This window comes from Rousettus aegyptiacus, unplaced genomic scaffold (assembly GCF_014176215.1).
Source record: "Rousettus aegyptiacus isolate mRouAeg1 unplaced genomic scaffold, mRouAeg1.p scaffold_m13_p_4, whole genome shotgun sequence".
Taxonomy (NCBI): Eukaryota; Metazoa; Chordata; class Mammalia; order Chiroptera; family Pteropodidae; genus Rousettus; species Rousettus aegyptiacus.
Genome location: NW_023416307.1, coordinates 41,977,972 through 42,001,653, shown reverse-complemented (window position 1 = coordinate 42,001,653; position 23,682 = coordinate 41,977,972). Strand labels below are relative to the sequence as shown.

Here is a 23,682-nt window from a genome sequence, read left to right as displayed (position 1 = left end):
CTAATTCCCAAGACTTGTAACTCTCCATTAAGTTATATTGTCTTCTCTCCAGTTTAGCCAACAAGAAACATTTCAACAATTTTCAACTCTTAATTAGCAAAAGCAAGACAAAGAGAATATGTCCCTTTGGGGTCAAAATAATGTTTTTATGGCTAACGGTTTTTCCTTATAATAAAGTCTGGTCTTGAAAACACCCTATCATAGTAGGTTCTTGTAACTCAATTATAATTACATAATTATGTATAATAATGTTATATAAATGTACAGTAAGTCCCCTTTATCTACAAGGGGTACATATTGTTCCAAGACCCCCAAGTAGATGAGATGCCTGAAACTGCAGATAGTACTGAACCCTATAGCTACCAAATTTTTTTCTTGTACATGCATACCTATGATACATTTTTATTTATAAATTAAGCACAATAAGAGATTAACAATAATAACTAATAAAGTAGAACAGATATAACAATGTACTGTAATCAAAGCTATGTGAATGTGGTCTCCCTCAATATCTTATTGTATGATACTCACCTTTTCACTTAAAGGAGGCATTTTGGCTTATCGGAATTGCCAGCATCACTACTCTTGCACTTTGGGGACATTATTAAATAAAATAAGGGTGACTTGGACACAAGCACTGCGATACCGTGACAGTCGATCTGGTAAATGAGACGGCTGCTAAGTGACTAAAAGTGACTAAGGGTGAGTAGTGTGGATACACTGGACAAAGGGATGATTCATGTGCCGGATGGGACAGAGTAGGATGGCACGAGATCCCATGACGCTGCTCAGAACTGTGCACAATTTAAAACTTATGAATTCTTTATTTCTGGAACTTTCCATTTAATATTTGCGGATTGTAGTTTACTGAAACTGTAGAAAGCGAAACCGTGGATGGGAGGAACTACCTACTGCATGTGTTTTTATGTATATGTCTACATATGTCCATGTGTGTGTATACACATACGTATATTTACGTAATTACATGGCATCCGGTCTAAGCTCTGTGCCCATCATCCCCTATGTAAAGAGGCTGTTCCTACAGTTTCCCAGTGAGCCGTGAGTTCAGTGAGGGTCATTTCCTGGAGTCTCTGCAGCTTCTGCCAGAATAGTCATGCTTAGTCTGATCATCCCAGTCTGGAGCATGCAAGCCTCTCACTTTAATTCTCTGTCTCCACCTTCCCGCCGTATCACGTACTTCCATGCTCACTGTACCTCCCCTAGAAAGCGCAAAAATGACATAATGTGGAAAACTTAAATCTGTCGGTGTTGTCCCTCACTAGGGGTTCCTGTCACATGTGGCTGGTGACTGAAACGGTGAAGGAAAGCAATGCTGTATTAAAAGATGATTCTTGAAAATAACCCATGCGGTTTAATCACTCTTATTTCTGGTCGTGCTCCTGTGGCCTGTCCTGACAGTGATCGATCTCCTCTTCTTGTGCCTCAGTTTCATCTCCTACAAAATGGGGATCAACAAACACTGCACCTGGAAGTTTCTAAGGGCTGCCAAGGAGGCAGCTAGTGGCGAGTGAATGGTTGGTAAATAGAAGACATACTCTCTCTGCCACCCAGAAGAAACGCGCCTTACAGACCAGAAGGCTGCCAGCAGGGAGAGCCAAGAAGAAGGCTAACATGGGTGAATTTTCCCCCAGGGTCTGTTGGACCTAATGACAGAGTGAACTCACTAGGCGAGTGTTCATGCCTTCTTAGACGAAGGCAGGGTGGGGGGCAGTGGACAGAAAGGGAGGAGGAAGATGGGTACGTGAGAGACCTACTTGAGGTCTAGATAGGCGGACAGTGTTTTATTAGTCTGGAGGAAACCAGCATGAAAGCACAGTTTTTAGAGAAGAAATTGATTTCCAATAAAATTTGTAATGCATTTGCTGAGGTGAGGAGGTAGCAAAATTTAAAGTTTTAATCATAGAAATTAAGAGAGAGAGAGAGAAAAAAAAACACTTGGAAGGAAGAGAGTACAAGTCTCTCCTTTCGCGTGTGACGTTAACTGGTTGAAATTCACACGCAAATTCACATGCACTCACACAGAACTTCTGGACATCCTGGTGTTCTTTCTTTTCACTTTTTTGACCAGACTCCCTGTGGAGTAATTTGCCAGTCTTGTATCAGCTGCGCTTTGATATGACTTGGCCATTTGTAGACAACTTTCTCACTTCACAGTTTCTCCTTCTTGGTTTCAGGACATGTTTCCGATCATGCAAAGTCTAATGATCCCAGCCATGCCATGTAGCCCATGCAAGCATTTCTGAAGCTCTGGACCTCACTTTCCTTATCTGCAGAATGGAGTTATTTTGAGATCCAAAACTGAGATTCTTCAAAAACCTTTTGAAAATGTCAGTTGTAAGAGCTCAGTCTCTCAGTACCTGGGTGAGTGGAGTGATTTCAGCAGCGTGACTCCCGAGTGACCTGTCAGTGTCTTCTCACATCCTCCAGGTAAGAGAAGAGCTGCTGTGAGCGTCATGCTGGGTGCCCAGTGCTTTGTTGGAGGAGGCTTGCCTGGCTCACCAGAGCCAGTTGTGTGCATCTTCTTCCCACCTCTGTGTGGTGACGTCACATTAAGTGTTTTAAATTAGTTATGGTGAGAGTATTCACACCATGGAAATTGGCAAAACCCATAAATGGTCTCCCTGCCCCCAGTTTAAGTATGTATTAGTGGTCCTTGCACCCTATAGCTTGCTTCTCTCATTTGAGTTTGTCTCTATCGAGGCTCACTTCTTCGTACTCCAGCCTTTCCTCTTCAGTCAACACTCCTGGTCACTTCAAGGTCATCACTGCCTTCTTTCTGTTTAACTCATAGAAAAGTTCTTGCAAAAGAGATGAAGCACATAAAAGAAGATCTGGCGTAGGCGGTTTTGAGCCTGTAGCAAATTCGAGCAGATTCTCTCACTGCTAATGATAACTATCTTATTAACACCTTTATTCCAGCAAATTCAATCCATTTTGTTTTTTATACTATTATTAGTCAAAGATGGGTAGTATCTTACACTTCTGAAGACCTTTGTCACTCCCCACTATCCTTGCCTCACAAGTAACTGGAATTAAAATGACTGCCCTGCTCAAAGGCCAGCAGTGATCTCCTGTGGCCTACTATATTAGTGCAAACTCCTCACCATATTGAGTAAGGCCTCTGTAGTAGTCCTGACTTAGTATTCACCTGTCTCTCCATTAGATGTACCCTATTTGCCCTCGCCCAAGCACAATTTGTTACTTCTTTTTCCCACTCAAGCTTGTCTCCGACCATCACAATCCTATCATGGTCTAAATGGCAAGGCATGACTAGGGTCCCTGGCTTCCCAAGGGCATAGCTCCTTTAAACTGCAAGCGGCAGCTCCTTGAGAAAATCTGGAAGGCTGAGAATAGCTCACCAAAGGGGTGGCGCTTGACTCCAAAGATGCAAGATCACTAACTCTGGTGTTATTACCCCATGTTCACCTCTGCTTCTCAAGTTTTTGTTATGCTTTGCTCCTAAAACTTCAGTTTTCTACTCAGATTTCTGCCAGTTCCAGGAAGGCGTTTCTGGCTTAATTTTTTGGCAAAGTCATTACTCTGGCCCTTGAACTCCACTCACACCCTCCTTTGGCTTTGGTCTTCTTAAATTTCATTGTCTAGCCTCCTTTATGCAACAGTCAGCAATTTTTGTTGTTGCTGTTAAGGGCCAGTTAACAAATATATTAGGCTTTGTGGTTCATATGACCTCTGTCACAACTACTCAATTCTGCCATTGTAGTGGGAAAACAGCTATAGACAATATGTAAGTAAATAAGTGGCTGTTTCAATAAAATTTTATTTGCGAAAACAGGCTTTGGGCTGAATGTAGCCCTTGGGCCATAGTTTGCTGACCCCATCCAGGCCAAACAGCTGTTAATATCCACTCCTGATGCCTGTTCATGTAACTGATGGCCAATCTGAATATATGCTCTTCATTAGTGTAGCCCATGCAAGAGATCACGTTTAGGACATGCCCAGCTGAGAACCCTGCAGCCTCAGATTTGAGGGTTCCAGAGAACATTATTTGGCTCCTTTGTTTTACTGACAAAGGAACATTGCCTCAAGACTGGACTTGAAACATTTGTGTTCTGATAGCCTGTATGGTAGAGCAACATTTCCAAATTTCAGCCAAATTTCCTGTTTTCTGCCCCATCTCTATTACCTGCACTGTTAGCTACCCTTTTTAAAAATGATCCTCCTTTAAAAACCTTAACCTAATACTTTAAAAAGAAGTTGTATCACTTATTTAATTGGAAAACCAGTACCATTTGCAATAAATAGAAAGTAACCATAAAAACAATATACTGAAACCAAAGTGTTATTAAAATCTAGCTACTGTTGCTAGTTGGAAGGTGTTATGCCTAACAGCTTATTTTTTTTTAAGAGGGAGAGTTAGTGTTGTAGAGATGTTGAAGACTGTCCAGCCCCAAGCTAAGACTTTTTTCTTGATGTAAAAAAAAATTAGAAAAGAAAATATTAGAAAATATTAGAAATGTGATGCATTGTTTTTTATTGCTGTATTTTCCCACCGTCTGCAGTGATTACATGTAACTCTGTGTGTCTCATGTACCACCTAAAAACACTACCAGAATGAAAGGACCAGAGATTTGGGGAAAAGACAGACTTATGTTCAAATTCCTGGCTTCACCTTAGATTTCCCAACTGCAAAGTGCAAATGGTTAATACTTAACCCACGTTAACTCATGCAGCAAGTAGAAGTCAGGTATTGATTGTCTGGGCCAGTCTAGGTGCCAGTGTGGGGCTCTTTTAGGCACTAGAGTCAGTGTACGTAAAGCACCCGACACAATGCCTGTGCCTCGCATGGACACTATTGTCCTTTTGACAATCTCAAAATGTCTCTTATGGTTCTTACAATGATACTATGAAATTTCTGTAATTAGTCCAATTGTATGACAGCGGAGAGTCTTTGACCAAGTTACTCAAATTCTCTTCTGGCCCATTGACCAGCGTGTGAATTAAATGGAATGACATGTGTAAAATGCTTTGTGATGGTAAAGTCTGCACTGGTTTTATTATCAGCAGTACCTCGGGTGGTAGGTTCCTGGAAGGCAGAGACTGTGGTAGTGGGCTTTCTATCCACATTACCCTTTGCATTTTCAACTTGTGTGAAACCGTCAGTGAAGGTTGTCAGTGAAGGTTGTCTTCTCCTCTGCCTCCCAAGACCAGAGTTTTTGGCCTTATAAACCTCATGAATCTTGGTCCCTACTTGCCATCTGGAAAACACTATTATGGTAGGCGAGGCTGCCCCCAGCGATACAGGCCTGGGATGAAAATGGGTCTCCTTGTCCTCCGTTGACTCCAGGTGCTACTTGGGTTCGTGTGTCCCCCCCCCCTCCCCCCCGCAGTTGCGTTCTGCACCATTTGCCCTTCAGCTGGTTAATTCTCTGCCGTTTCAAAGCTCACTCTCCACCTCCTGTGATCCTGTTGATTCACAGTCTTTCCCTTAGAACTTTTGTTTGTTATAGATGTTTTTACAAGTTCTTAGCCATGGGGTTCTTTTCTTCTAGCCTTTACAAACCATTTTTCTTGGCTCACAGATTAAAGTCTGTCTATCTGTGTCATTGAATGAAGATTTCTAAGACTCTGAGTCCTATTCTCAGAATAAACCACTCACGGCACAGAAATTCTTCCTTCAAAGGTTTTTATGCCTGGACAACTCAGTTCTTGCACACGCTCCTATGGGAGGAAAAGGCATCTGTTCTGTCCTTGAGGAAAGATAGCCGGCAGGACTGGAGAGTACTCAGCACCGAGGAGGATGTAGAAAGAGGCCTTCTGGCCCGAGAGAAAAGAAGTAACCTGCCACAATCACATACCCGGGTGGTGGCCCCATGCCAGCAGTCCTGATGCCTAGTCTACCTTTCTGCCCATGACCTCCCAGTAGATGGAGAGGTAAATATTATCAAACCCTCAGGGAATGACCGTTCTCTCAGAGCTCTGTAGCCATCAAAGGGCTTCAAGCAGCTTCGTCAGAGACAGAGTGGTCCTTTTATATTCAGGTGACCCGGCCTGACCAAAGTGGCATGAATTGAGAGGCCTAATTACAGGGGCTTAAAGGGCAGCCATGCCTGTAATCAGTTTACTTGTGTATAATCATCTTTTGAGCATGCAAAGTGCTGGTTGGTGGGATGAACAAATCATAGTGGGGTAGAGTATGGCTGAGTAGCAGAAGTATAAAGAGAGGGTTGTGATAAATGGGACAGATAGGGCACTAGCTATGGGCTATTGGGACAATGACCCTGCTAAGCTGGACAGCCTCCCCTCAGTTAACATGAAATTTTGATCCTGGCACCTGATGTTAACCAGACACAACCTGGAAGTGAAGAATGCCTCCTGCTCCCCATTCTTAGAATCAGTTATGGGGTTGGCTTCCCTAAGCACCAATCTGGCCTTAAGTAAACACCCTCTCCTCAGCCAGACCAGGGAGCTCAAGAAAGCCAAGGGTATTATTCTGCCTGGCACTGCTCCTCTCAAATCTCCCCCAAAAGAAAGTGGAGGTGAATCTACTTATGAGAAGAGGTTGGTGACATGGTCATGGTGGCAAACCTGCCAGTCCTGGCATCTAAGGAGGCAAAGGCATTGGAGAGGCCTCTGAGTTTTGTGTCTATTGAATATAGAAGGAGGAAGAAGAAGAAAGAGGCATATTTTGTTCAACACAGAGCATAGTCATAAGATTGTAGTACAGAACAAAGACAAATGAGTTAAATCAATGTTTATTAGATACTGCAGAAAATATCAATAAAAGAATTCCAAAAATATGTTGGGTAGAAGAATCATTATTGCAATAAGTAAATAGAGCATGACTGATGGAGGCATTATGCCATTCAGTCATACCTTCCACTCACCTAAAATACTCTTGATATTTTTAATAGATCTATCTGTTACACTCAAGAAGTATGGTAAATACCTGCTGGAAACAGGAGAGTGTTATAACTGTAGTCAGCAGGATGCTTTTATTTTAAGGTAAAGAAGTACTTAATGTATTGGTTAAGTGTTTCTGACAGCCCCGTGACAAAGGGAGGTGAGGCTCCATCAGTAGACTGCCTCAGTCGTAGGATGCACACAGCCACAGGAGAGGGGAGAATTATACTTGCACACACATTTTCAGAGCTTTCAGAAAAGCTCTCTTTTCTAAGGAAGGAAGTCAGTAAGAAGAGAGCAGTTTCTGAAGAGAAAATGAACTCCGAGGGCTGTGTTTACATGTCTCCTAGTGTTTCACCGCGTGTTCACTGACCCTGTGTGGGGCTTGATGGTTTGTTCCTGGGCCTGGTGAAAGGTTTAACACCTTTATGGTTCAACTCAGGAGACAGGAGGCCTTTCCTAATCTTGCTTCTGCCAGCCTCGGCAGCCTGATCTCTTACCCGTCCCTGGGCATAGTCTCTGCACCTCTCCGGCCAAACGCCCTGGCTACCATGTCTTTGTGTACCTTATTCCCTTGACTCGAAAGGCCTCTCTAGACTGCTCTATACTCTTAACCCTTACCTTTGTTCACGTGGCCGCACTGCCTCCTACTGCTCAGGACGCAGCTGAGGCACTGCCTTTCCTGCCAGGTTCTCCTCTGGTCTGTCTGGCCACCTCGCTACCCTCCCCCAGGGCACAGGCCTGTCTCCTAGCAGCACGGCATGCAGGGTGCAGACTGCTTGCTTGACTGTCTTTAGACTGTGAACTCCTCATGGCAGGGAACGGGCTTTTCACCTGTCTCTCCGTTGTCCAGCATAATGAATGCTCAGTAAAGGTTTGTGAAATAAATGAAGTGAAAGAAGTTAATCAAACCAGGAGCCACCTGCCAGAATACTGAATAAAAGCAGGGAAGAATTCAGTGGTGTTTTCCAGGGTGCGTGAGGTGGGGTAAGTTCATCAACATATGAAGAATGATCAGCTTCATTCAAAATTTAAATGCAAGTAAGTATTTTTCACCTGTGAATGAACAGACATCAAAATTTGGTGACTGTCTTCAGATGCGTGGGGAAACAACATTGCATTTGTATGTTGACATTACAAATGCGCAGCCCTATGACCCACTTCTAGGAGCTTATTATATAGAGCTCAGATATATGCAGCAATAGACAGACAGACAGTCAGACAGTCATTACAGCATTTTCGGTTTTCTGGAAATAGCAAAAGATTAGAAATGTCATATGTCCATCAGTAGAGGACCAGTTAATAATGATACATTTATAAATTTGAATATTATACAGCTGTCAAAAGGAATAATACAGGTCTATGTATATGGATATGAAACAATCTCCTAGTGAAAAAAACATACAGAGCATTAACATTTGTATTTGGGTGGAGGGGGAAATATTTACATGCATGCTTTTGTATAAAATACTCTAGAATGATAAAAAAAAAAGTGGTATTAAGACTTGAGGGGTGAGGGTAGGTGTAGAAGGGTGAACTTTTCTACTTTTTAAAAAATATTTTGGAACATTTTGAACTTTGTGCAAAAAAAAATGTGGTACTTATTTCCAAAAAATTAATTTGTTTTAAAGAAACAAGTTGAGTGGTAGGTGTGTGTCCAGATTTGCTGAGATCTGCAGAATCACTATATAAAAACCACTAGAAAGAGTTCTATGTAATATAAACACTTTTCATCCTGATATCTCATCACACCCCCTCACTTCCCTTCCTCTGAAGTCTTTCTTACTCGTTACCTAGACCATTGGAGTTGAAAAGGACCTTGAGCAATTATCTAGTGTGTTTCCATTAAGTCAGGCTTTTCCAATAAATGTGCAATGCCTTACGTTTCTCTTACCTGCTGCTAAAGCGTGTTTACTTTAAAAATATGAATGTGGGCTTTACAGAGGTATTTCGATTAGAGTTGTAGTAACAAGTAGAGTATCACTGCAATACTAATTAACCAACTATGAATTATGAGTCAGAGCTCTGTTTCTGTGTAGTGGAAACATAAGCTTTGATCGAGTGGTTTATAACATCAGTGGAGTTCCTTGAAGGCAATTACTAGTCTCCTCATTCACAATCCCACACCAAGACCTAAATATATCTATAGGAAATGGATAAGCTCCTAGTTAGTTGTGCCATACCCTCCGTTCATAGTAAAATTTAATGCAATAACATTATACCTTCAAAATCCAGGCACCAGAGATTATGCAAGAGTAACCCAAGAGTAGTCTAGTGTAAACATAAAGCTTCCTGCAATAAGATAAAAAAGGGGAGAAATGGGATAAATTGTGTCTGTAGGGGCGGGTTGTGATAAAGGTAAACTCACAAACCTACTATTTTTGATTTACAAGCCATCAAATTATAAAATACTATGGACTTTGTAATCTAACTTATTTATTGGGTTGTTAAAAATTAGGACCCCCCCAAAACGCAAGATTTGTTGAGATGATTTTTTAAAAAATTCAGACCTTATTTGTAGCCTGGGGTCCATGCTGCGCCTTTTCTGCGTGACAGTTTTGTTATGCTGACAAAACAAAGTGAATCTTAGCATTAGAAAGAATCTCGTCTAATTGCCTGACCTCTTGTGTCAATTGCCTCATGCCTGAGGTTTTAACCAGAGAGTTTAAATGACTGTCCAATATCTGTGTGACAGCTAGTTCAAGGTACAGTTGGGATTTGAACCCTGGTCCTCAGTTCCCAGTTCAGTGGACTTCCCTCTCTGTCGTGCTGAAATAATGGTAGCCTTTGGTAACAATAAAATGTTTCATTAGGGAATATACTTAAATTTGTATGTTTTCTTAAATCATTGTTCTCCAAGAAATCGAGGCCCTTTGCTTTTCTTATAGGCATTAGTAAATAAAAGTGTTTGCATTTCCACAAGTGTCTATGTTTGAATATTGCAAATTTTGCATTTCCGATCAAAAACGGAAAGCACTGTGAATTAAGCACAATAACAAGGTGCTCTTAAATAAAGAGGTATAATCTATTGGATTGCCGGTCATACTTGTTAGCTTCTGAAATTATTGTGAAATGGGAGTTCAGCCTGAATCCACAGGTGATTCTGTATAACTTCAGTAGCTTTTCTCTGGGTTCACTGCTTGCTTCATGCAATGCCTTCTAATTGATTACTTACTAGAACTCATCAGATGAAGTCAGAAAACTAGGTACCCAGAGAACCTCTTCTGGACACATTGGGACCCAAAGCTGGGAATGAGAGATGTAAGGGGAGTTTGAAGGTGTTGTGCTTCTATCGAAATGACCTTAATGCCCACATTTGCAGAGTGCACTGCAGCTTATGGAGGACTTTCTCATAATTCTTTGAGGTTGGGTGAGGGACAAATGAGAAGAGGGCAGAAGCTCATCACAATACCAAGGAAGACTGGGGCTCTGCGAACAGCAGAGGGGAGTGCACCTGCTAAACTCTCTTTCCTCCCTCAATTGTGCTGCTGAAGACCTGGATCCCCACAAAGAAAGAAACAGGGTCCTGGAAGTAGGAGGCAACCTGGGCTGCATCCAGGGAAGGGAGAAGAGATAGGAAAAGGAATCTGAAGCTGTGGTAGCAGGACCTCCTGTGGTCACCTGCCGAGCCAGGTAGGTTGTTCACCTTAATTCAAGTCAGGTATTGGTTCCTATATGCAACTTCCCTTTGATGGGTCCTGCTGGGCCCCGGCCAGCTAATGGCGCTGTCCTGAGAGAGTGATGAAAAGTCAAAACCTGAGAGACAGATGCTGTTTTCTGTCTTTTTAAGACAGGGAACTGAGAAGAAAGTATGAATCAGCAGCTAGAAGGAATTTCATGTGTAAGTGCCAGAGATGTTAACCCTGTCACGTTTGTTCACTAGTTCACCAAACATACTGAGCGACCGCTGTGTACGTGTCACCAGGTCTGAAGCGGTGGCTGTTCAGGGGAAGGGAGAGAATGTGCATCATTCAGGAAGGATATAGTTCAGGAATCTTGCATTTCTGTCAGCACCACTGGAAAAAATTCTCTGTGCGAGTCTAGTCTCCCAAAATTAGTTATAAATCAATGCTCCTTTCTAATTTGCCTCATTTTAGAATTAATGTAAAGGGATCCTAAGATGAATCCTCATTAAGATGATGAATCCTTTTTAAAGTAAGAATAATTTATGTGCCATCTTTTCTCAATTTATTCATCTATTTTTAAAGTTGGCCGGTTCGATTGTATTCAAATCGTGTCACGTTACTCAAAGAGCTAATGATTTTCTTTTTCCATCGACACCTTATGAGATATCAAAGATGTTCATTGATTTGTTTTCTTTGTATCCTGTGAAGTGCTTTTGTTTTTTTTGTTGGTGTTTGTGAGAAGTTATTTTTCTAAGTCCTCCCCCAATTTTGAAAAATAAATTTCCGTATGATCTTTTTTACTTTCTCCAGAGCACCCTTTCATGGAGCAGAGGAAACCTCAGGGTGTTAAGTGCCACGGGATAAACCTCGGGTGACAAGGAAAGCTTGCCCCTTTGTGGCAGAGCAGGTGTCCCACTGCTCTTATGCACAGAAACACCTGCTCCGGCTGTAACTTCCCACCGTGCTGTAAAACAAGAGCTTGAGTCTTGTATTCGCTGCCTACAACTACATTATAGGTGTTAGAAGATATTTGGTCCACTTGTAGCTAAAACCTAAAAATACAGCAGGGATAGCCTTTTTCCTTGAAGATGTCATTGGATCAAGGGACCAACTCTAAAGTACTTTCTGTTGTTTTATTGAAATGCAATAGAGTTCTAAGGGTTGCTAGGGTCAGTATTGTCTTGTTTTCATTTTTATTCCCTAGAACGTAAGCAGCATGAGGACATTTTTATTTTGTTCACTATTGTACCTAAACCAAGTGCTTGGCATGTAATAGATGTTTAGTGAACACTTGTTAAATGAATTTGGAAAAGTTTTTAGCCTAATCTTAGAAATCATTTAACTCTCCAAAATCAGATAAAATGTTCAGTATTTAACCTCCCATCAGAACATTCAGGTATAGGGTGGTTTGGATCGTTCATACCACCTCAGTTTCAGCGTAGGTGAGATGTTACTCGTGGGTGAGATGGTGAATGCTGTTTGATTCACCACAGGATGGGGAAGAGTTCCTTTGCGAGGGAAGAGTGTGTGATTTGGCTGACCCTCTCTTGCCTATCTCTGGTTACTTGGGATTTAGGGCTATGTTAGAGATGAGTTTAATTTTCCTTGATCATCATCATGACTGTAATGAATAAGATCAAAGTCTTTTCTAACCACTGTGAATAATTGTTCCTTCTTTTCAGAAATAAAATGCTGTTGGTTTGTTTATTACTCATTCCCAGACATTAAGATCTCAAAGCTTCTGGCTTGAATTTTTGTTAATTGTGAAACTGTATCATCACTTAGCCAAGACATGCTGCTGTATTTCTTGTTTCAGGAAGAAAACACCATCTCTACATGAGTCATTACAGCTAATCCCAGGAAGTATGTGCAGTGGCCACTGTGTCAGGAAGTGTCTTCCTCTGTGTTTTCCAGTCAGCAGCCTATTGTATTGAGCTGATGAGCATAAACCAGAGTAAAAGAAGTTGGCTTAGTTGGAGACCAGTCAGTGTCTTCAATAAGCATGTGTTCTTATATTTGGAAGACAGAACATGGGATGGAGTGGGCCAGGAAAAGGAAACCCAGCTGTCAGCAACAAACACATACAGTGAATTTGCTGATTGCAGGGCACCCACTGTGTTCTAGATGCTACTTGGACTGAGCAGGGCAGGGAGGGGGGGGAACACAGTAGGCAGGGAAGGAAGAAAGGAAAGATGGAAGGAAGGCAGGCAGGCAGGCAAGCAAGCAGGGGACCGATTTGAGTGTTATTTAAAGAACTAAAGAAGACAATTATTTGAAAATGAAGAGTTGCTGAAAGGTTGTTGATGACTAGGCACAGGCTCCTTTTGCCTTTATGAAGATGATTTTGTATTTACTATGTTCCATGCAGGGCAAACATTTATATGCTCAGGTTCTAACTTGTATTGTCCTATGTTTATATGTTTATCTGGGGTTAAATTATGATGTGTTAATATTTGTTTTCACCCTGGTTAGTCTTAATTACAGATAATGAGTTGAAGGTCTTATGAGGGTAATTAATCACTTCTCTAGGAACACAGTTCAGTTTTGTTAACTGGTTTCTTTATCACAGCAGAATACGAGCATTAAAGAAAGTGCTTTCAGTTCTTACTTGGTTTAGATCTTGAAAACTGGAGGCTGGCATCCAGATTTGGGGCTTGCAAAAATTCAGCCTAACCTCTCAAAATCTCACCTGTGTGTATTCAAATGCTTGTTCGTACTCAGACACACATGAATGTCCTAGCCTTCCGAGGACTTTGTCTGCCTGTTGAGGACTCACTCCACCCTTCTCCATTCAGGAGTCCATATTTTAAGGAAGATTCTCAAACTGTGTTTTTCCCCATGAGGTTCAGCGCAACCTTGCTTGGGGCCCATGATAATAGCAAAGGCTTGTATGTGTGCTCAGCTCCCAGCCCTGGGCCAGGAGAGCCTGATTGTCAACCAGGAGTCATCCAATTCTGTGGAGTTTACTAGTTAATGCCCTTGTTACCCTCTCTAAAAGGAATTTATATTTAGGTAAATTCTTGGATGTGGTTCCATAGTATAGCGGTTAGCAAGTCTGCTTTACATGCAGTAGGTCCTAGATTCATGCCCCAGTGGAGCCACGGTCCATGGTCTACAGCCATGCCACCCTGAACAAGCCCGATATCTGATCTCGGAAGCTAAATAAACAGGGTTGGGCCTGGTTAGTACTTGAATAGGAGACCACCTAGGAAGACCAGGTGTTGGTGTTGTAGACATAAATAATAAAATATATATACATATATATATTTATTTGAGTTAATTCTTTTGAGGAGCAAAGAGTGAGCCACTATAGTGAAATTTCAAAAATAACCTTTCCTGGAGGAAATGTTTTTGGTCAGAGAGTCTACAGTGAGGTTGCCACTGAGAGGAACAAACTAGCGATCCATCCCTAAGACCCATTTTCCTCGGATTTGCTTGAGGAGGCACATCTTATCCAAAATTCATTGAATTGAAATATATATTTGAGATGTCAATTTTGGTATTGGTAAATTGGCAATTTCAAAGTGACATTTTCAGAGCAAAGATTTAGACTTACAGACCACAAGTCAAAAATATCACTTCCTAGCTGTGAGACTCAGACAAGGAACTTATCAACTCCTTAGTTCACCTGTCTGGAAAATGGGGATAACAATGTCTGCTTCATAGGGGAGTGGTAAGGCTTACATGAGATGCTTAGCATCCATTACTGTAAGTAGCAATGGTGGTTTGGGGAAAGTTCCTGATAAAAAGACTGCGATAAATGTTTTGGGTGTACCGCTGAAACTTTATTAGATTTCATCAAATAAAATAACTTGGGGGATGAGGAAGAGATAGTGTTCAATGACACCCTTGGAAAAGTTCTGACAAACAAGAACTAAAACTCTATTTCTTTCTCTATATTCACAAAATAAGTTAAGGAGGAGTGATGGTGATTGAGAAAGACAGTATCATCTACAGAGAATTGTACACAAACCTTGATAAGAGTGGCCACAGTTTTCTTATGTCAGGGTTTTTTGTTTTTGTTCTATTTTAAATTCCTAAGGAACTCTTTGATAAAGAAAAATATTAAGACTTTTCCTTTATTAATTATTTAGATCTTTAGTCTTCATTTCAAATGGTTCTGCTATTTATCACTCTTCTAGTAAAAGGAGCCCCTTCGCTAAAAAGTGAATATGAATTTTTAAAAGAGAAGATTTTAGAGAATGACTTCATTTTTCAAGAGATAAATATTAAACCTCTGAGAAATCTGGTTATCTGCTTCACTAGCTCAGTGTATGGTGGTTTCAATCTACAGTCAAGCATACTACAGAGATGATGATTTTTACCTTCCTCTTACACCCCTTTCCCAAAGATTTGTAGAATCCTGTAGTTGGTATGAAACTTCATGGTCATTTAATGCAAATTCTACTCACAGTACCCCAACCTAATAGAGAAAATCCTTCACCATCTTGCCCAGGAGTAGCAGCCTGACCTGTCTTTTCATGAACATCTAATCATCATCTAATTATCCCATTGGCTTTTTTCTTTTGTTCTTCTACCTTCTTCCGCAAGAATTAAGAATCCCTGATGTTTTCTTCAGAAGGGAAATCTGGAATTGTGTTAGCAACCTCTTAAAAAGTCAAGACCTCCTTAAGAGCTAGTAGACTCTTTGAGACAAGACGTAGGAGGTAAATGAGGTACAAAGTCGCACACTGTTGCTTAGCCCATTCACTGATTTATGTGCCATTCAAGCAGTGGACTTTCAAGAGATCCTGTCCCTGAATGTTTAGGAAGCATGAGTATGTTAGGGCTCTTTGGAGATTTATGTTTTTGTGGGCATGAGTGCATAGAGCAAGAGAAGTTACAGGGTTTACATCTGCAGTCTTCTGGCTCAACCCCTTTATAGCAATATCTGATTTGGCCTATACACTGCTAATGTTCACAAGGACTTTATTTTTTCTCTTAAAAAATTCCTAAAAGCTCTTTTTGTTTATTTTGTAACAGTTTTTATGTTGAAAGCATTTCATTTTTTAACAACCATTATACTACATTTATTTTAGATTTCATAGAGGCAGAGGCAATTGTTCTTAGTAATTTTGTAACAAAGTGACTCAACAATTTGTTTTCTTGACTCTTAATTATTCCCTGTGCCCTGCCTCTGCTGTGTGTGTGTGTGTGTGTGTGTGTGTGTGTGTGTGTGTGTGTGTGAGAGAGAGAGAAAGAGAGAAGCAGAGAGAGGGGGGGGGGAGAGAGAGAGGTAGGCAAGAAGGGAGAGGAGAGGGAGAGAACTTTAAAAGAAAGTTGGGTAAGGGATTGTATTTGGCTATCACCACTTATTCATTTGCTTCTCTGAAGAGCCCTATGTCCTAGTTCAATTCAGCATATGATGTCCCTTATACAGAATGTTCATAAGTTTTAAGGGGGAACTTCTAGAAATAATGAGGAATGGGTAGCAGATAAAGTACCTTGAACACATACTAAAGAGGGCACGGGATGCAGTGGAATCTGCCATAGCACTAGGAGGGGGAGTGGCTGAGAGCTCTGATAGTTTCAGTCTTGGCTCTGCCTCAGTCCTTGGAGTTGATTAGCATATCTGCCTCTCTTACAGACAATGCACAATCCATGGTGCTATAAATTCCCTCCAAGATGAGGAGCATTTGTCATCTGATGAGCTCAGAATGCTATGGAAACAAATGGGACCTAATTGGGTAGAATCTCTCATTTTAGCCCAAACACTCTCACAGGGCTTGTCTTTGCTTGCTTTGGTGCTTCTTTTACAGTTTACCTGGGGATCCTCCAAGACTTAGCTGGCCTAATTTTCAAGTAGAACCTGAGATTCTGTGAGCTGGGTTCCCACAATTTGTTAACTTTGTTCTCTCCTCAGGCCCCTGTCATGGTCAGGGCTTGAGTTAGAGTTCCCAAGGTGGCTGATCAGACTTGTGGTTAATTGACCATATGTCTGAAAAGGATGACATTACCTTCTCCACTTGCAAACAGGTGTTTTTACTTTTTTATTTTTTTTAACAAGTGAAGTGGTTCTATAGAATCATAGATTTTATTTAAAAATAAAAATATGATCTTATTTCCCTGGCTGACTGACAGTTGTTTTAAGCAAAAAATTCTACCAAACAAAATAGTGTCTGTTAGGTCCTTGAAATGTGTAACACTGGACATCTACTTTATCTGAAATTCACTCATTTGGAACTTCCTATTTCCTCTGGGCATCAACAGTACAAAGATAATATCATATTCATAAAAAGTACCCTGAGCCGTGTATTGAAGAGCCTTGGAAACCTTCAATTAAATTAGTTAGAGTTAGGTGAGTTAAAGTTAAGTATATTTTGTTTTGTAGTTCTTAAAAATTTGATTGCCTACACGTGTATACCATAACCACCAGTTACAGAATCAGAGTCAGTCTGTGTAGACAGCTCCCCAGCCAAGCAATGTGGTTGTAAGGCTGTATAGTTGAACAGTGTGGGAGTTAGGGGCTCCAGCCTCCACATAGTCGAAAATCTGCATATGACTTCACCCAAAAATTTAATTACAGCTGTCCCTCAGTATCTGCAAGGGATTGATTCAGGGACCCCCACAGATAACCAAATCCTCAGATGCTAAGTCCTTACATAAAATGGCATAGGACAAGTCATCCCTCTGCATTTTTGCATTCCCAACCATGGACTGAAAATACTGTTTTTGATCTGTGGTTGGTTGAAACCATGCATGTAAAACCTGGGGATAAAGAGGGGCTGACTTTATGTTTATTGGGAAAAAAATATTGTGTATAAGTAGACCTGTGCAGTTCAAACCTGTGTTGTTCAAGAGTCAACTGTCTTACCCTTTTCCTGATCGTGTGGAGCCTGAGCTATTTGCCCTTTCCCACCCAAAACACTCAGCTTACTTGGATATAAGAATAGGAAGTTCTGGATATCTGAATCCCAAAGCCATGGGGAAGGACCCTGTGTGTCTACCTTGAAGGGCTCCCTCTACTTGACTGTAGGTCTTATTCTGCTTTCGGTTACAATGAAAGAAAAAGAAAAATCGAAGCCATGCTCCTTACTGCCCTCTTCACTGTTGTTTTCAAGGTCTACCGAGAGTGCCGAAGGCACACATAAACTATAGGTGTAACAACTATTTTTGGTGAAGGAGCAAGAGTGTGGGACAAGAGTGTTTAACGATAAAGAGGTGGAGAAGGGGGCAGTGACAGGGTCAGGAAAGAGAATTTGGACATGATGACGGGGATCCATTCAAAAAAGTCAGGAGTAACCAGTCATATGTGTGTTTTAGAAAGTCACTGGCAGCCAAGTATAGGATGGATGGGAGAGGAGAAAGACACAAAACGGAACACAGACCAGCTAGGAGACTCCTGTAATAGTTCTGTGGCAGTGAGGATGAGAGATGTCATTTATGTACATTTAGATAAGCTTGATTTCTTTTTTAAAATAGAGGAACTGTGCTATTCTTTTTTTTTTTTTTTTTTTTGAAGTAGCAAATAATTATTTCCTTATACCCAATCACTTTCCTAAGTTATTTTGTAAGTTTGGGTGTTTTTGTTTTTTCTTCTAAAGCAAGACCCACTTTTATGAATTTCAAAGGCAGAAGGATCCACATTTGTTGTTCAAGACAGAGCTGAACATTGTTTTTGTGAGTGTGTGTGTGTATGTTTTCTTTTTCCTGAAGGGAATAGGTAAAAGAACTCCCCATTTCCTTTCTGCCTGACCATCTGGCAAAGGAGAAATAGACATTTTGCCTTTCCGGGCGATGTCAGAAGGGTCTACATGATAGACAACAGCCATCAATAGCAGAGCTTTTCCCGATCTTTGGGTTTCTGTGTTCTCCTTTTCTACTATGTGCACTTGACCCCGTGCTGCACAGGACACTGTAAACAAGGAGCCTGTCCTCGAGGAAATCAGGAGAGTGGGCAATGTTAACAGATAAATAATTATACCAAAGAGTGAACTGCTATAAGAGCTAAAGAGTTTAGAAGAAACAATTCTGCTGGAGACATCCTGGAAGTGTCTGCATGTGTGAACTAGATTTTGAAGGACATGCAGAAGTCCCTCCCAGGGGAGAAGGGGACAGGCATCCCAGGTAACCTAACAAGAAGGCATGGCATCCAGATGATGCTGTGGAAGTTAGCAGATAGATCCTGGTTACTCCTGATCCTGAGTCCCTCAGCATAATCTCCCATATGATCTGAGCGAGCTCCAGTTTCATTTGTACGTAGTAGTCTCGAGTTCCCTTTTTTGAGTTCTTGGTTCTTTTTCTTTCTTACCACCCTTCTCTAAGATTAGAGATGCTGTAGAGCTTTTTGGAGATGATTTCTCCTAGAATCCTGCTTAATGAACATTTCCTGTAGCAAACTGATTGCTTGATGTGCTGTTTCTACATGAGATACTGCAGGGAAATATCAGTGTTTTAGGCCCATTTAGTTAGGATTCGAGATAACCTGGACTGGGCAGTTTGGTTCCTTATGCACTGCAAACAAAGGGTTTGTGAAATATGTAAATATGTGTCAAATAATATTTCAAGAAGAATACCTAACCTAATTATGGAAAAATTATGCTGTTTGGGTTTTGTTCTTTCTTTTTTCTTACTTAGCAGGTTCCAGTGTACTTAAAAAAATAAATCTTATATATATTTATTAAAGTAGCCCAAGTAGTTTTAAATTGTTAATTTTTTAAAGCAAGTGGGATGTGAATACATTCTAATTTTTTAAAAAAGCAAACAAGACAGAAGTAGCTAAAATAAAAAGTACATGTCCTGTTTTACCAACCAAATCTGCTTATAGCTTTTTTTTTCTATGCACATATTTAATAACAGGTAATTTTGTTTTTTGCACTTGAAAGACAGGATCGACTTAATCTGTAATTAGCTCTCTTCTTGCAACAGCGTGCTTTGGAGAGTTCCCTGTGAAAGTGCACATAGGTCTACTTCACTCTTTTTAATAGCTGTATAGTGTTCCATATTATGGCTATACTATGAATTACTTACTCTCTCCCTGTTGGTGGATATTTAGGTTTTTTGCAATCTTTGTTTTTTTTTTTACAAACACTGCTACAGTAGGTGTCTTTGTTCAGATCTCATTATGTTCATGCATGAGTTTCTTCCAGTAGGATTTCTATCAGTAAATTCTTGGTTAACACTTGGAGTCAGTGTTTATACTTGGAGATAAAATATTTTTCTTTAGAAAATTTAAATTTTCTTACAAATTCCGATGCCTTTTCCGTAGTTAGGTAGGCTCATGACATCGTCTGTGGAGTATTTTATGTAGCCACCGGATGGGGGCAGTGTCAGCAGTTTTGTTATGAACTCTTGCCAAAAGCAATGTCAGGATAGAGCCTTCATGACATAAAGGTAGAAGTTAATTCCTGGATCTTTTTCCTTCTTCGTACCCTCATAAAATATTAGAGGTTCTACGAACTGGTTTGTATCATCATTTCAGCAGCCTTGGTAAAGCATGAATGTATTCTCATTTCTAAGAAATAAAATAGAAGTAGTGTATGGGATCAATGCAAGTGGTGGCTCTCCTTGCATTCAACAAAGATCCGAGAAAACTGGAGCCCCTCCTCTACTTCATTGTTTCCCCTTTTCCTCTATCCGTATACTTCTCTCTGTGTCTCTCCTTTTTTCTTTGCAGGAATGGTAACATTTCTTTTTTTCCTGGGGCTATTGCCCAGATTAAAGCATAGAGAAACGTGGCTTGGATAGCTACTATTTGGTACCTCTGACACCGGACAGAAAGAAAAAGTAACTGGGGTACACTGTGGTCATCACATCCCTTCTCTTACAACCCACAAAATAAATATTTATGGAATTTCGATGTCAAGCTCTTCCATTAAAATGACCTCTCTCAAATTTAAATGTGGATTTGTGATTTCTTTCTAGGACCTAACATGTTCTCAAGAGATAGAAAAATTCTTTTCTCATATTTTTTTTTCTTATCTAATGTTAATGCTTAAGTAAAAACAAAAAACCATCTAAACCACTCAGTTATTAGACTGGCAGGATGTCCTAGGGGGGAAAAAAAATCCTCTGAATAAAAAGGCAGGAAAAGACCCAATGTCCATCAAGAGGGATAAGTTAAATACACCTTGGCACATCCAGGTAGCATAAAATAGAATAAGGACACTTTCTATCAACCAGCATAGGAAGATCTCCAATATATTATTGTTAGGTAAAATAAAGAGAGGAAGAAAGGAAGGGGATGGAGAAGAGGGAAAGAGGGAGGGAGGGAGGAAGGAAGAAGAAAAGAAAGATGCTGCAAGTATGTAGAATATACAAGTACTTTAGTAATAGAGGAGGGAAATAAGAATTTACATTTTTATTATTCTTTGCATGAAGAAATGAAAGGATACACAAGCAACAAGTAAAGATGTTTATGTCTGTAAAAGATGAGGCAGGGGGTGAGTGGGAGTAAGACTTTTCATAGTCTATACCTTTTATAGTATTCCGATTTTTGAATTACGACTGCATTATCCAGAAATAAAAGTGATTTTTAAAAAGACTTAGATAAAAGGTAAGATAAGAGGTAAACTAACTTGATCTTGTTTAAGCCCATGATATATGTGATTTCACCCATCATGTTGGAGCCTAGGTACTTTTTGGAGTAGGTCAGTTGCAGGACCATGTATTTTGAGGAGAGCGATAATTCTGTAATTAGAACCTGTATGTCAGTTTAAAATCTAACTACTTTGGTAGGAAACTGAAAAGGCAAATCTGCATTAAACTGTTTCTTTAGCTTGTTCTGACTTCTTGGATTTGTTTTTTTATTTTTCGCCTAAGTAATTGAAAACCTTGCAACAAAATGGTCATAATTCACAGCGGGGATCTCTTGCTGATAGCTTCAAGGAACACAGTGAGAACATGAACTCAAATTATGATCTTAGCCTGTTTTTAGTGTTTGATTAAGTTTTGTGTCCTGGAGAAAGTGTTATAGTATGTGCTTTTATTTTTACAGGAGCAGGAGAATTCAGATTCGAAACATCCCTCCTCACCTGCAGTGGGAGGTAAGCCAATGTTGCTTCTGTATTTCCTGTCTTCCTGCTCTCTTTTTTCATCTGACTTTTTAATGGGTTAACAAGACATTTTCTGCCTCTTTTAGTTTCCTTTCACATTTAGGAATTAGAGGCCTCAGATTTGTCCAAGTGCACAAAACCTCTAGGTCCTACCTCTTCCTTTTTCAGTACCCTGATGTGCATGATCTGTTGTGAGCTTGGGGCCACGTTTGTCCATTTCATCAAGTGGGATGTGCACTTTGATCTCTCATGTTCTGTCTTCTCAAGCACCAAGTACCAACATACTTTGAAACAAAATGTATATCTGCTTTTTGATTTCTTATCTCATGATTTTGTAAAATTTTTACCTTTCCAAATTAGGATTTTGAAAAAGATTAAAATCCATAAAAACCAATAAAAATAGAAGGTTCTTTTTTAGTTCGAGCAGGTCTTTTGTTTATTTTGAATTAATTACTATGAGTAACAGTTAAGATAACATTTTCTCAGTTGTAAGACTTCTTATAAAATTGCTACCTTAAAATAAAATAAGATAGAATATGAGGAGTGGCCTTATTGCATTACTTAAAAACAAACTGCCTGCTGTTTTATTCCCCAACCCAAACAAAATCAAAATAGCCTTAAAGGAAAGAGAATGTTCTAATGTTTTCATTACTTAAAAAAACTTTTTATTATAGAAAATGTCAATCACACACATCCCATTACTTTGTAAAACAAGGAGATTTCTAGAAGAAAACCGAAGGAAGAATGGTTAAATCTTCTCAGAAGGACAAGTGAGCCTTGTACTTTTTTCAGCTTCTCATTTCAAGAGCAGTAAATGGGTTCCCAAAATCGTGATGAATGGGATTAACAGTTACTAAGACTCTGAAATTCTTCTGTCAATTCAGTGAACAGATTCCTTGGGAGCCAGTAAGCAAATCAAAGTCACGTATATTTATTCAGTTCTGTTTTTATGGAAGACCTGAAATATCGGTTTAATTAGATTATTCCTGTAACAGTCCTTGTTTTGGTTTAATTCATTTGCTAGGGGATGTCACTGTAACCATTTTTTGTGAGTACAACCTTGTTTTCCCATTCTGAAATTGAAGCTTTCTTTTCAGGTGTTGGATGGACTTCTGGCTCAGTATGGGACAGTGGAGAATGTGGAACAAGGTAATGAGTGAGGAAATTCGCCTACTGAATTTTGAGAGGGGTATTATCTCTTAGTACTTATAGGCTGGGTCAACTCCAGGGAGAAATAGTAAGTTCAGGTTCTTTTGAAACAAGCTTCGTAGAGTGTAGTTGTGTATATCTATGTGTGAGAGATGTCTGTGTCTATCCATATCTATATAATTTATTTTTTCAAAGAATATAATTTTCAGGCTATTTTTAAATACGCCATTATGTGCTCAAGCACTGGACAAACACTGTCAGGCCGGGGTAAGCGTAATTCTCTTGGAAGTAATTAGATTTACACTATTTCAACTTTCCTCTTTCTGGCTAAGAAAAACAGATCTCTAGGTCTTGGACTGAGTGTTTCTCAAGGCATAGGACTCCTACACCAGAATCCCCTGGAGTGCTTATGAAAATGCAGATGCCTAGGGCTCACCGTAGACCTACAAAGTAAAACTCTCTGAGGCAAGAATTCATGAGTCTGTATTTTAAACAAGAACTCCCAAGTGACTTTTGTGTGTACTCAAGTTTGAGAGCCACTGTCCTGGGAGCAGTGTTATAAATGTCCAGAAAATACATATTCTTCTGCTGTGCCTCCCCTTTTTTTTACCTTCTAAAACATGAAATACAATGATTTTAAAAAGAATAAAAAGGGAACGTGATATCATCTATAGCTCTTAAAGAGTCCCAGAAAAGTAGATCCCAAGCTCCTCATATGATAGACAGTAACGTGTAATAAAGATTATTTTTGTGTTGACCTAAAAAGCAGAATGTGAATTCAGTCACTTAGTGACTGTGAGCCCTTAGAAAAATCACTTAACCTCACTGACTTAGATTCCACACATGTAAAAGGGGGAGAGTGATTTCTACCCTTCCGTGAATAGTTAGCACAAAAAGAGAACCCGTATAACGTATTTGTAGACAGTGGAGTCATGCATCATTTCAAGGGATTGTTAAGGTTCATGTAGGAAAAATCACAGAGAACCCATTTTCTCATATACAATCTGTCCTATCTGCCAGTGTAATTAATA

The 23,682-nt window shown here is 40.0% G+C and overlaps 1 protein-coding gene across 3 annotated transcripts in view; it reads left to right on the top strand.

Moving 5' to 3' along the window:
* IGF2BP2 (insulin like growth factor 2 mRNA binding protein 2) overlaps window positions 1-23,682 on the top strand; it is a 145,694-nt gene that overhangs the window by 77,868 nt on the left and 44,144 nt on the right. For all 3 annotated transcript variants that reach the window (XM_016159736.2, XM_036218781.1, XM_016159737.2), the window contains exons 3-4: window positions 21,445-21,493; window positions 22,600-22,651. In XM_016159736.2, the coding sequence (XP_016015222.2) occupies window positions 21,445-21,493; window positions 22,600-22,651 (101 nt within the window). The remainder of the gene's footprint in view (window positions 1-21,444; window positions 21,494-22,599; window positions 22,652-23,682) is intronic.